The sequence below is a fragment of the Camelina sativa genome, chromosome 15 (genome assembly GCF_030686135.1).
Source record: "Camelina sativa cultivar CO46 ecotype springtype chromosome 15, ASM3068613v1".
In the NCBI taxonomy this organism is placed as follows: Eukaryota; Viridiplantae; Streptophyta; class Magnoliopsida; order Brassicales; family Brassicaceae; genus Camelina; species Camelina sativa.
The window spans coordinates 7,544,525-7,559,340 of record NC_141894.1 but is presented as its reverse complement, the minus strand read 5'-3'; the positions used below and the strand labels follow the sequence as shown (position 1 = coordinate 7,559,340).

General features: G+C 29.8%; 1 protein-coding gene and 1 pseudogene across 2 annotated transcripts; one reads left to right on the top strand and one right to left on the bottom strand.

Moving 5' to 3' along the window:
* Nucleotides 1-5: 5 nt before the first annotated feature.
* Nucleotides 6-4,663, bottom strand: LOC104745942 (malonate--CoA ligase). The gene is made up of 15 exons (XM_010467325.3): nucleotides 4,068-4,663; nucleotides 3,629-3,801; nucleotides 3,345-3,527; nucleotides 2,811-2,982; nucleotides 2,599-2,684; nucleotides 2,290-2,412; nucleotides 2,098-2,205; nucleotides 1,625-1,723; nucleotides 1,392-1,484; nucleotides 1,217-1,294; nucleotides 925-1,111; nucleotides 762-835; nucleotides 485-664; nucleotides 348-401; nucleotides 6-251 (listed from the first exon to the last, which is right to left on the bottom strand). Exons 1-15 carry the CDS (start codon nucleotides 4,255-4,257, stop codon nucleotides 207-209), a joined length of 1,845 nt encoding a protein of 614 aa, XP_010465627.1. The 5' UTR covers nucleotides 4,258-4,663; the 3' UTR covers nucleotides 6-206.
* A 4,151-nt stretch (nucleotides 4,664-8,814) lies between these two features.
* On the top strand, nucleotides 8,815-9,501 carry LOC104745941 (pectinesterase inhibitor 12 pseudogene; annotated as a pseudogene). The gene has a single exon (XR_015582230.1). The product of XR_015582230.1 is annotated as a pectinesterase inhibitor 12 pseudogene (transcript).
* The last annotated feature ends 5,315 nt before the right edge of the window (nucleotides 9,502-14,816 follow it).

The following is a 14,816-nucleotide window of genomic DNA, read 5'->3' as shown; positions in this document are numbered from 1 at the left end:
CGAGAAACATAGAAATATATATTATATAGTATAATGGAGATTACTTTCCAAATAGTTTGGTCTCGAGTCTTGACTCTTGAAATTATTCAGTCAAGTACATAATACAGATATAATAAAAAGGGAAATAAATACATTTATGATTTATGCGTGTGTAACAGAATCAAAAGAACAATGAGTAACAGAGAGGTCTATGGTTGTCTGAGAATTTATTCTTGATTATCCAGAGATTTCTTTAGCTCTTTCTTGTTCACCTGCAATTCGAAATATACTCCAAAAGCTAAGAATGATTGATATCTCTTATTTGATTACATCAAACAAATTTTCATTCAGGGGAAAGAAATAGCTACCTTTCCCATGGCGTTACGGGGCAAGCTCTCCCATATTAGCAACCTCGTTGGTAGCTGAAAAGATAAAGACTATTATCAGCAAGAAAATAAATACTTTGACAAGACTGTTGGATAACATTTTGGCATATTTTGAGTACCTTGTAAGGAGCAAGCTTGTCTTTAGCCCAACCGCTCAGTTCTTCTAAGGTCATTACAGGTTTTGACTCGTCTTCTCTTCTCTTCTTTGCTTCTGTCTCTGCTACAATTATCGCAGTAACGGCTTCCCCATAATCTTTGTCTGTTAACCCCAACACGCAACATTCTGCAACCGTAGGGTGCTGCATAACACATCCCGGAGTTTTCATTTAACGAGATCAAATTCTCTCGGTCTAGTAATCTAAAGTTCGATTAAAAAAAACGCAAATGGATGTTTACCTCAAGAAGGGTTGATTCGATTTCTAAGGCGGATAACTTGTATCCTCCAACCTTCATAATGTCAGCGCTATTGCCTGATCATTGCCAGAGAAGAGAAGATATTAAGAGAAAAACACAAATTACTCTTAAATTGTGTTTGAATGTATTTATTGGTTCTGCTTACGTCCTAGAATCACGTAATATCCATCCTCATCCACTCTACCGGCATCTCCCGTCTTGAAGTATCCATCTTCCGTAAATGATTCTTTGGTCACTTCTGGAAGATTCCAGTACTCCTTGAACAAAGATGGGCTTTTCACACAAATCTCACCCACTCCATTTAAATCATTTTCATCTTGTTTAATTTTAGCCTATCATGTTGACACACTTTATCAGTATCATAACTTCATGTCAACAGTATTAGTACCTCAGCTGTGTGGCATTGGTTAAAAGGTATGAATTTGGATCTCACTGACCTCTACACCAGGAAGCGGTTTGCCGACAGTACCTGCCTTCCGTTCGCCACGTAAAGGGTTTGATATTGCCATTACAAACTGGGAATATGTGAAAAAAAATTAATTCAGTAGATGTAACTACTAAGAACAGGCTTTGTCTAAGGTATTATATCATTAGACAAGAAAATCTATATACCTCAGTCATGCCATATCTTTCCAAAAGACGATGACCTGTGATACTTTCCCATTGATGCATGACCGGTCGAGGGAGAGCAGAGGAGCCAGACATCTAAGAAATGTATTTTATCCGCAAATATGTAAGCATTTATTCCACCAGAATTTGAAAATAGAACAGCCGTCTAAGTCTAAGCATATACATGATAATCATTAAGCTGGATTTGCGTTTTTAGGAAGCATGTGGTTGCTTACCATTAGGCGAAGCTTCCGTGCAGCAGAAGCACTAGAGTCCTGCATTTCTTTATCCATTGCTTCATAACCTTGTATCAACCGAGTATACATGGTTGGGACCTGTTTATCACAAAATTCACTATAACCACTTGAAAGTAGCTAAATCTTTATATGACTCTCTTTTTTTGTCTCAAGCTAAATTTCTCTTAAGCAAAATGTGTTTGCTTTTCATATCTAGAGGGCCAGAAGCAAATTGGAAACTGATCGACTCAGCCAAGACTATGGTACATAGTAAAAATTGAGTTATCTGGCGCTGAATACTTCCCTCGATTCAGATATGAACCCAAAATATAAACATATACAAATAAGCTTGCTATATTGGTTCAAGAAAAGGCTGATACAACTTGAAATCAACGCTTAACTTGACGCAGGGACAACTAATTCATGAATTAGAAATTTTTTTGAAGGAATAAAAGCAAAAAACGAAGACTTACTCCAGTGAATACAGTTATGGCGTCGTCAGTTTTTTCATCATTAACGGGATATGATTCACGCCATCTACGCCAGATTCCGCTAACACTAAATTTGGGCAAAAACTCAACCTTCAAAGAAGAATGTAAACATCAACTAAAAACCTATAACGAGCTTGATGTTTTCAGACGTTAAATACTGATACTATAAGTTACCGAAGATCGCGCGTAAAGAGGAGCAAATAAAGCGTTAAAAAGCCCATGAACATGATGTAGTGGGAGGCAGTGCAGAATATGATCAGCAGATGTGTACTCCCAAGCTTCAGTTAACATTTTAACCTGCACAGATAAAAGCTTATAACTTATAAACTGGTGCATCATCATTTCGAATGGAGTGGCAGAGAAATACTAAACTCACAAGAGATCACAATTTTTATCAATTTAATATAGGCAGCCACATTCTAACGCAGGTTTAAAGGATTTTAAACATGACGTGAGCTACATATGGAGTTCAGATATATATACCTGGGAATTGATGCTGTTGTGGGTATGGACAACTCCTTTTGGCTTACCAGTTGTACCACTAGTGTAGACAATCAATGCTGGTTCATCTGCACAAATAAAGGCTGATGTAATGCCGAAAAGACAGACCAATAATTGCCTGAATGTATGGGAGCAGAAATTAAAAGTGTAGCTTCAAATATAAGTTCATGATTTCAGGACTATTCAGAATTTACCTAGAAATTTTCCTTCTGTTTCAAAACTATTGTCCTGAAGCTGATTGCTAGCAACAGTTTCCGAAGATGAGTCAACAACAAGAGGAATTAGATGATATTGAGCGCCACTCTTTGCTGCAATAGTTTTCATAGTTTCACTGTGGTCCTCTGTACTCAATAACAGAGATATATCCTAGAAACCATAAACAATAATGTTAGAGTCCAAGAAAATGTTAATAGTTCTTACTCAATAGTAATTAGCAGTTTAAGGCACACACTTCTAAGCTTGAATAATGAATATAGTAGAAAACAGAGCCAACCAGAACAACCTAGGCCTTCTAATATCTTTTCTACTTAATTCTACTTTTTGGTCATGGGGAGAACAACTGATGCAAGAAAAACCAAGAGCTTGAATAAGGATCAAAATTCTGAGCTCACAAAACTAAGATCAAGAAGAATACCTTTACAAACTAACAAATAGTTTTTTGAAGATTGAGTGGCCATAACCGAAATTTCAAAATTTCAAGAAAATAGAAAGACAAATAGATTTCATACCGAATCATTCATAACATGTAAGAGTTCAGCTTCTGGATAGCTAAGAGCAAGTGGAACCGCAACACCACCGCTAAACCATGTTCCCAGGACTCCAGCAACAAACTCAGCAGAAGGTTTTGCCACAATTCCAATTCTAGCTCCTTTAAGACTACCAAAACCTTCATACTTCTTAGTTTCACCTCCCTACAAAATCCAGAAAAGAGAAAAAAAAAAAGTCAATTAAAAAAATTGAGATGGCTTCAAGTAGATATATATGACCACAAACTTCAAACCAATCACCATACATTTAAAGAATTATCTTTGGAGAATAATTTAGATATGCTCAAGGCAGACGATATGAGCTGGCCATAAGAGTAACTCTTTCCATCGGCTTTAATCGCAATCCTATCACAGGAACTAGAAGAGCCTTCTGAACAAGCTGCTTTAAACACTTCCATGAGTGAACCAGACTGTGAAGCTGCAACATACACAGATAATTTCAGGTTAAAGAGATCACATAGATATAATTCAGATCAATACATACCCAAACAAACAAATAAATAAATAAAGAGAAGATTTTGCAATAAATTAAGAAGAAAATAACATAATTGTTCTAATCTATGGATCATCAACGTTTATATATGGAAAGCACGAATCTTTGAGACATTTCGTCGAACATGTAACATGCGTGGACCAAAAGAGCCAGATCATAGAAGTGTAAGCTCGGAGAAAGAGAGAACTTACAGAAGAGATGACGATTAGAATGAAAGAATCGAAACCCAGAATTGAGAAACGAAGAAGTAGAAGCAGGCTGGAATCGAGGAAGACGACGACAGGAGAGAATTGCGTAGGAGTAGTAGTTGTGGTTGAGTCGATGATGGGTGGTAATTAAAGACAAAGAGTAGTTGAAACTCTTTAATGCAGTAGCGGTCATTTTTAGGTTTGCAGTAATGTAATGTTTATATCGCGGCTCAAAGATTTCAACTTTTTTTTTTGTTTTTCTGTAGTCGTAGAGTCAAATTACGTAGCCGTTCATCTTAGGTTGCAATCGCGGAAAAAAAAAAACAAACAACTTTTTCGTGGATCATGAAATAGCGACTGAAGCGTTTGATGACTTTATTCTCTTCGGAGACAATTCAGCCACGTGCGTGATTCTGACGATGAAAAAGCGAAGATGGTTTCTGTTTTGTTCTGTCGTTTTGTATCTTTTGGGTAAATAAATATGAATGAAGTTGAGAGAAGGAGAAGAAGAAGAAGAAGAAGAAGAAACGGGGGCTAGTTAAGCACTTTTTATTTTAGTTTTAGTTAATTACTGATTAGCTCTTTTACCACTTGATTTTATCATGTACTAGGTCATTAATTTCATTAAGTAAGGACTAAGGACCATCAGAAGAAATACAATTAACTGAAAAATAAAAGACCATCAGAAATATTGCAGCTCCACTGGTGGTGTGATCCTGACCGTTGAATATTAACAGTTTTTTTGGGTGGTTTACCTAACATTTTACACACGGCATTCATTGATTTGAACTTTGTTGGTTGATTTTATTTTAAATGCCAACATGCAATTAATGTCTTCAGACTTCAGTCAACTATTTCCTACCCTGTCTAACTTCCAAAAAAATAAATTTTATGGAACTATCCTCTATATATTAATATAATAGACGATTTTTTTGGCAAAAAAACTGAAAGCTCAAGATACTCTTTCTTTTATTTATCATCAGCTTTTAAAAATAATTACATTTATCTACCATTGTATTTTTCCAAAAATACAGTTAACACCCAAAATTAAACCTTTATATTATCTTTCTAACTTAATTATATCCTTTAATTATATTTTCATAAAATCTTTAAAATAAATTTTAAAAACTCTTTGTTCATATGATATAATAATATAAGATTGATATTATAATAACTCTCATTGGTTAAATTTTAATTATTATACAAATTTATTTTATAGATATATACCACACAATCGAATTTTAAATATTTCAATTACCCATAAATATAATAGATTTTGTAAATAAAAATTATATGAAAAATATTAAATAATTACTTTATACCGCACTATGTGCGGGTTAATACCTAGTTAGTACTTTATTTGACTTTAGTGTCTTTAAATTAAAATATACTATTGTATTAGGATTTATTAAATGTATACAAAAAAAAATGTTAAAGCAGCACACATACCAAATCTTTACTTAGTATGCTAATCTAAAATAGATAATCATATATATAAAAGTAGAGTTTCAGCCTCTCCTTATTGGTTGATTTTAATTTAATGATTTCTATTTTTTTATTTTTTTTATTTGCTTTCTAATTATTTAATTGCTTTAAACAATATTTAAAACCCAATTAACACAATACATTTAACTCACATATTAAAATAAAATTATAACTGAAAATAAAATAAATTATGCATTAATCATATTCCACCACTCAATTTTATTCAAACACAATAAATTATAATTATGCACTCACTTTTCTTTTGTAACTTCCATCAATTCTTATCATATAAATAAACATTCTCTCATTCTCTCATATTAGTATTCTTTTACTTTCACATTTTCATATTCTCTCATTCTCTTCAATTTCTCTCATTCTCTTTCACAAGACCTCAAATAATTTTTTGCTTTTTTTTTGTTTTGTTTTTGATTTCTTATTTTTGTTGTATAGGCTACAAAAAAATAAATGAAATATCATTGTAATTTTTAATGTTAATTTTTAATTTAGAGACTACATGATATGTATTTTATATTGTTCTTATTTTTAAAGATTCATCTCCATTATCTATTTGGATTATCATCTTATATGTAATCATTCTCTCCTCTTCTCCCACTAATATCAAATGTTGTTATATCTTATATGTGTTGTAAGAGTTTGATTCTATATTTTAATTTAGAAAGTATTATACATATTTAACATTGTTTTCAATTTTATTTTATTTATATAAAAATAAAATATTTCTTGCCTTTCTAATTTATTCATAGTTATTTTTTAAATTTTCAGAGTTATATATAAATTCATATATGTTGGATTTAACGAAAAATCAAGTTTATTTGAGAATTAGATGTTCCTATTCCTTTTAAATGATCAATGTATAACATATTATACTTTTGAATCAAATTATGGACCTAGCCACACTCACTTTTAAATTAAATGGGTTTTAATTTTAAGAGTTGGAAAAACATAAAAGTTTGTTTGTAACTCCCATAATAATATCAATGAATTAATAGAACATGTTAAAAATGTATAAGTATGCTCTTAATTGCACTTTTGTAACTCTCAAATGGTTTCCTTCACTTGTGTACTTCACTTTATTGAACTGTGACCAAGCATTCAGCTCACACTTGCACTTGTTGTGACTGTAGACTTTGTCAAGACTTTTTCTGCCGTGATTCTTATGTAACTTGTTTGTTTCTTGTGGTCAGGTTTTGGATGCATCATGGTACATGCCACATGAGGAAGAAATCCAATCCAAGATTATGAGTTTTTCCATTAAAGCTTTGGCAAGCCTTCGATTGTGGGTTTCCCATTTATCATGTAACTAGATTAGTACCCGCGGTACACCGCGGACAAAAATTATTTATAACTAAATTATAAGTTGTATTTATTGGTTAAATATGTTATAATTACATAATAATTGTTAAATAAACCATATAATACCGCAATATAATATATTTTTTACATGATATTTATTTTAATCAATTTTGATTAGATATGTCTATTCTCTGATACCAACAATGTTAACAAAATAACGAAATGATGTTTTACCCGTGTAACACCAAATTAATGATATTTTTTAATTAATATAAAAATCGATAAAACCCGTCCCGAGATATTTTAACTCACACTTTATCATATTAATGTTTAATATTTATTGTGTATCTACGGTATAATATTTATCATATATAACTTTTTAAAGCTTTTAAATATTTTTCATATTTAACCTTTTAAAAATCTTTAAAATAAAGAACCGGAATAAACCAAATGCAAGTTTTTAAAGTTTGAATGCCTGATAAATCAAGCTTTCTACTCATTTGTATTCGGAATCATTTTGGTCTCTTTGAAGGTATGACTCTAAACTATTGTCTAATTTTTTTGACGATGTGGGATATTGTACCATATTTTTAATTTATATATTGAGTAATATATGTCCGTTTTAAAATTTTTGTATTACATCATATGCAGGAAAAAATCACAATTTTTATTGACTAAATGTATTATAGAATAATTCAAGATAATTTAAATATAAATTTAAATAAAAATGAAAGGGAATCATATCTTGATGTTTGAATGAGACAGAAATACTTCCTTATTTTTTAAAATCTTACTTATAATTAATTTTGAAATTGGTAACTAATATTAAAGTCAATACATTAAATGTAAAAACTTTCCAAAAAGTATTTTTGAGCAAAAACTGCTGCAAAAATACTAGTATAGATATATTATGTTTTTATAAAATGTACTACAATTATAATTTATATTTATATTTTCTTTTCATATAAATTGTAATTAACATTTGTTACATTATAATTTATACTAGAAAAACACATTTTATATAAATAATTAATTTTTAATTTTTAAGACACTCATTTTAAGGTTCACCAGTGGAGTGAGAAAAATTAATACATACATAGTTAGTGTAGTTCTTAAATTAAACTAATATTAATCTAAAGTTAAAATACCCATTAAGGGTTGTCTAATGAAGAATTGAGGATATATACATTAATTTTGTTTTTCAATACCATCTTTTTTTTTTTCACTTTTTACCACTCCACATCATCTTATTTTTCCTTTACCTAATTATTCAACATTCATACAATTTTATCATCTATAATGGTTTTGTTTAATAAAATTCAACACCTTGCTCCATTACTTTTATTCTATATGTTTATTTTGTATTATGTTTTTATAATTACATATAAATAAGAATTATTAATTGAAAATATATTAACAAAAAATGAATTAAAAAATCTTTCTTAAACTAATAATATTATTATGACTTTTTTTTGTTATGTAAGTAATAAGGAGAAGAATCATTCATTACTAAAATAAATAAAATTGGAGGTTAATAGAAAAATAATAGTAAAAGAAAAAACATTTATATGTTCAAATGAAATGAAAAAAAAAGTCTCTATTTATAAAGTATGAAAATAATAAATTTTTAGGTAAAGCAAAATAAAATAAAACTTTGATTACTATCAAATAATTGATGTCAAACAGTTAGAATGAATTAAAATTATAAAGAACTTTAACAACCAATAATAATGCACCATGTGTTCTAGTGGTCCCAACTTTTGTTATTCAACATAGTTTTTTTTTTTTTTTTTTTTTTTTTTTTTTTTTTCATTTTTCAACACCTTCATTTTATGAGTTCAACTATTGAATTAATGATTCAACACATCCATTGTACATAGTCAAAGAGTCTTACCATAAACTTCTATGTTCACTTTTACTATAAATTGCAACACATAGTGAACATATTCTTCATCAATCAATTCTTATTTTATCTACTTCCTCCAAAGAAAAATAAAATAAAAAGAGATGAAATTCTTAGTTTCATTGGTTATGTTCTCTCTTCTCTTGAACGGTTTCGCATTTGCTCAAACTCTCATTCAAGATTCTTGCAAGAAAGCAGCCATGAAAGATTCGGCCATGATATACAATTTCTGCGTCGATTCTCTTACACAAGATCCACAAAGCAAAACCGCAACCACCCTTGAAGATTTGATCCTAGCGTCGACGAAGAACGCTGAAGCAAAAGCTATAAACGTTAAAAGAATCGTTGAACAGATCCTCAAGGGCAAGGGATATAGAAGTATTGAAGCAGAGCTACGCCTTTGCGTTGAGTTTTATGGCGATGCTAATGATTCGTTACACACTGCTTTAGCGAGCTTTCGATCGAAAGACTATGCAAGCGCTAATAGTGATTTTGGTATAGCTTTGGATGTACCAGGCAATTGCGAGGACGCTATCAAGGAAAGAAATAAACAGAAATCTCCTGTTAGTAACGAGAACAATGATCTGTTTCAGAAGATTTTGATTCCTTTTGCTTTTAATAATATGCTAAGTTGAATTTGTCAAAGTGTTTTACCAATTAAACATGGATTAATGATTACCATGTAAAGTTGAGAGGAAAGAGACTTTATCTTAATGGAAATAAAATTTCGCTTTACATGTTTGGATTTTTTTTTTGGTAACACATTGACATATTGATTTTGAAACGTAAAAAAAAAAATCTATTTCTTGAAATTTAAACTTAATATGCGATTTTAATTATGTAAGAAAATATTAAAATATACTATATAATCTTATTTAATATATTGAAGAAGGCTGCAAAATTATATGTCATTCAATTTATTAATTTTGAAGGCAATATTAATTTAAATTGACAAGTGAAACTTCTTTATTAATCTGTTAATTTATAACCCAGTTTTAGTTAAAAAAAATCTTTATTAATATGTTTCTTATAATATTTTCAACAATAATAAAAATATTTTTTATATATCTTATATAATAAAGTATGCTTCCACTTCTAAGAAAGCTCTTACTGTTTGCCACATGGCATTTATGAATTCTATTTCTGTTTTTTTCTCTCTTTCATTTATCCGATGTTTAAACAGTTAATGGGCTGTGTGTTATGTTTGTAGTAAATGGTTAATGGGCTACATTAACTAAATCCAACAATTTTTTTGTCTTATGCAAATTTATCGACTTATTCCAAAAAAAAAACAACGACGATGGAATCTATGAGTTTCCGTCTTTTCGAATTGAAATTGATTGTCAATTGCCCTTTTGGCGTTGGGAAAAAATAAGAAACATTATTACAATGGAGTCTGATTCCATGGAGACTGTGACAAAGTTTCTAAAGAGAAACAGTTTGAAATTGATCAGATTCTAGATAAGAAATGTAATGCCCGTGTCCCAAAAAATTATGAATAATTAGAGTTTATATCGGGAATTAGAGTTAATTTGGTCTAATTTCTGGTTGGTTTACTAAGCTAGTCGAGTTATTAATTAAACCAAAGGGTGGTTAATTAGTTTCAGTTTAGATAAACTAGGTTTAATCTAATTAAACCAAAAAGCTCTAATTCCTCTCTACAAAGATTGATGCTTCTCTTCTTTTTAGTTGTAGAAGTTTGTTGATGTTGCTCAGAGAGAAGGAGACTTGGTCGTTGAGGGTGGAAGAGAGAAAGAAGGAGAATTAGTTTGAACTTAGAGTGAAGGCAAGAGAAGCAGAATTGTCAGGTTTCAGGAGAAAAAGGGTTCGACTGCTCAAATCGTCGTCAAAGGTAACGAAATTTGGTAGAGTTGTTCCAAAGCCTTTCATTGTCATTGTCCAAAAAGTGGATTTAGAATTAAACTCGATGAGTTATTGGCAGTTTCGTGAGATACGTTTTCTCATAGGCGAGTTAGGACCATCGGGGATTGCAATTGATATTGTGGTTTTGTCTGGTTTCTGATCGGCACGAGATTTTGTGGGAAGCTTTGTGACGTCTAGGGGTAGCTTTTCACCGGAGGATTTGATAGTTAACGGTTGGTTTTTATTTTAGGGTTTTGTCATTGAGATTTTTCTTTTCTGATGTTTCGGTCCAGTTTTGCTATAAAGTCGTTTTTGGTTATGTGGCTTGTTATAGGGCGTTGTTGGGCTGTTTCGGACGTAAGGAGAGTATCTAATGGTTGTATTTGTTGTTATAATCAGTTTGATAAGGCGAGTGTGTGACCATGAGCTTCTCTAAGAGATTGCATTGTATGACTTGTTTTGTGTGATGATGTGTAGGTGTGGTGAATGTGTTATTGGATGTTATATTTAATGGCTGGTTTGCTATGTTTTATTTGTAGTTGTACTCTTGATTTGCTTGTGTGTATAGCTCTTAGATGGGAGGATTGCCTCACCAGGTATTTCTGGTAATACTTACGCACCTTATTGTGTTTGTGGTGCAGGTTGTATTATTGGTTATGTTACTTATTTTGGAACCTTGTTTAGAAGCATACTCGGTTTCTGGTTTATATTGTTTATGATTGGTATTGTATTTTAATATATTGGAGTTGGTTTGATATGTCTTATGTTGTGTATGTTGGGTTATTGTTGGTTTATTGGTTGGATTGTAATTAAATATTAAAGGATATTTAATTATATGATTATTATTGTTAAAAAAACGGTTCTGGTTATTTCATGGAACTTGGATCGGAACCTGGAGAGCCGGAACTTGGATCCTCTGATCCACATGACATGGATGCGAAGAAGCTTGTTACAACTGATGTGCCGGTGATTGAGAACTCTTGTGAAACCAACGCTAATCCTCAATTGTTCACTTCTTCTTCCTTTTTTCCTATTGTCCCACGCTTCGTCTTCTTTCATTCCAAACCCTAGGCCTCCCAAATCCGATTTGTCCACTTCTTCTAATTCTTTTTCTTCGAGGAGATATGTCTCTGCTTATCCAGCTCCGATCGGGTTTTGTGTCGATGCTTCTTCTTTTCGCCATCTGTTTTTCAATTTTCATTTTTTTGGCTATGCGAATAAAATTTTAGGGGTTTATTATGTCTTTCCAATACTGTGCAGAGGTTTGAGTCAACTTTGTAATGAATCTCAGCAGCTAGGGTTTCGATGCTTACGACAAAATAACGCATGTTACCTTAAAGTGTCTTTGATTGCTATTTCGAATTCTTTGTTTGATGTGGATTCTCGCCTAAAGGTATAATGTAGTGTTTAGTTTAGAAACTTGGAGATCATCAATTTGTTTTGTTTTGTTTCAGGTATCAGATCTTGCAATGAGTGTGTTGAAAGGATATGGGTTGCCTAAGAGCTTCTCCAGCGGCAAGAAACGTTGATGATTTCTCAAAAAAATAAATTATTAATTTTTTTAAAAAAATTTATTTGAGATAGTGGCTCCAAACCTACCAACCCGGAGGCGCCGGTGTTGCTGGATCGGATGCTACGATTACTCGTCAGCCACTCGATCTTGAAGTGTCGTCTGGTTGAAGCCAAAGATTTCTATTTTTTTATTTTGTTATTTGCTTTCTAATTATTTAATTGTTTTAAACAATATTTAAGACCCAATTAACACAATAAATTTAACTCACACATTAGAATAAAATTATAACTGAAAATAAAATAAATTATGTATTAATCATATTCCACCATTCAATTTTATTCAAACACAATAAATTATAATTATGCACTCATTTTTCTTTTGTAACTTCCATCAATTCTTATCATATAAATAAGCATTCTCTCATTCTCTCATATTAATATTATTTTACTTTCATTCTCTTTCACAAGACCTCAAATAATTTTTTGCTTTTTTTTTGTTTTCTTTTTATTTCTTATTTTTGTTGTATTGTAATTTTTTATGTTAAATTTTAATTTTAGAGACTACATGATATGTATTTTATATTGTTCTTATTTTTAAAGATTCATCTCTATTATCTATTTGGATTATCATCTTATATGTAATCATCTTCTCCCACGATTATCAAATGTTGTTATATCTCATATGTGTTGTAAGAGTTTGATTCTATATTTTAATTTAGAAAGTATTATACATATTTAACATTGTTTTCAATTTTTATTTTATTTATATAAAAATAAAATATTTCTTGCCTTTCTAATTTATTCATAGTTATTTTTAAAATTTTCATAGTTATATATAAATTCATATATGTTGGATTTAACGAAAAATCAAATTTATTTGAGAATAAGATGTTCCTATTCCTTTTAAATGATAAATGTATAACATATTATACTTTTGAATCAAATTATGGACCTACCCACACTCACTTTTAAATTAAATGGGTTTTAATTTTAAGAGTTGGAAAAACATAAAGTTTGTTTGTAACTCCCATAATAATATCATAGTAGTGTTCTCAATGAATTTAATTTAATATAATAGAACATGTTAAAAATGTATAAGTATGCACTTAATTGCACTTTTGTAACTCTCAAATAGTTACCTTTGATACATCGCTTTCTGTATTATCTATTAAAACAAAGACACACATCTTACTATCCTCATGGCCTCATATTTCAAATCTCACATAATTTTATAAATTCTACATTATCAATATTTTTCTTGATTTAACCAATGATATCTTAACTTAATAAAAGTTTCAGTTTATTTTAATAGAATATACATGTAATATATGATATATAGTTTAATATTTTTTTTCTATATGAAACATTATCATTTCATATAAATCAAAGTCCAGACACAATTAAAGAATTTAAAATAATAATATAAGAAAGTAGTTGCTGTTTTTTAATTTTATTTTCTAGAAAATGTATTAGTCTAATAATCTATCGTTAGACTCATTTAGTTATATATGTATGAGACACTGTAAACCTACTGTTTATTATTTTAATTTTTTTTTAATTGAAACATTTTAAATCTTTTTAACCTGTCACCATAATTAAATAAAATAATATGCATAACTACACTACAAAATAAATTTTATGAAAATATATATCACAATGATTTTGAAATATGAATACAACTACAAAAATATATGGCATATGGCATGTAAGATATAATATGACTTAATTACACTTCATATATCATCAAAAGAAAATTTGATTTTTTTACTTTAGTTAAAATCATATTAAGTAGTCTTTAAATTTTGACATACACAAAAAAAAAAAAATTTATATTATTTTTTCAAAATAGAATAACGATTATGTAAGAACTCAAGCGTAACGTGAGCTAACATCTAGTGAAGATAAACCTTTTGAAACAGATTCTCAAATAAACTTGATTTTTTGTTAAAACCTGAAGAAAATTTAAAAATTAAAACTTGATTTATGGAAACATATGTGAATTTAAATTTAGCTATGGAAAATTTAAAAAAAAATATGAATAGATTAGAAAGGCAAGAAATATAAAAGAAATATGGGGCATTCTCAAAAATGCCCCTTTTTCCATATCTCTTTTTAAAAATACCCCTTCATGTTGACCATTATTAAAACTACCCTCTTTATATACAAAATGACCAAATTACCCTTTTTGAGTGACAGCAAGAATGTACAGTCATCAAAATCGAAAATATTTTCCCGCCAAAAAAATTTCCTGCCAAAATCGAAAATTTTTCCCGAAAAAATTATTTCTTCCCGCCAAAAAAAAAAATTTTCCCGCCAAAATCGAAAAATTTTCCCACCAAAAATATTGAAATTTATACCTTTTAAAAACCTTGTAAATGCTTTTAAAAAACTTTTAAAAGCGTTTACAAGGTTTTTAAAAGGTTTTTAAACACATTGTAAACGCTTTTAAAAACCTTGTAAATGCTTTTAAAAAGCTTGTAAATGCTTTAAAAGGTTTTTAAACACCTTGTAAACGCTTTTAAAAACTTTTTAAAAGCATTTAAAAGGTGTTTAAAAACCTTTTAAAATTTTTATAAAAACTTTTACAAGGTTTTTAAAAACATTGTAAAAGGGTTTAGAAGGTGTTTAAAAACCTTTTAAAAATCCTTTTAAAAACCATTTGAAAACCTTTTAAA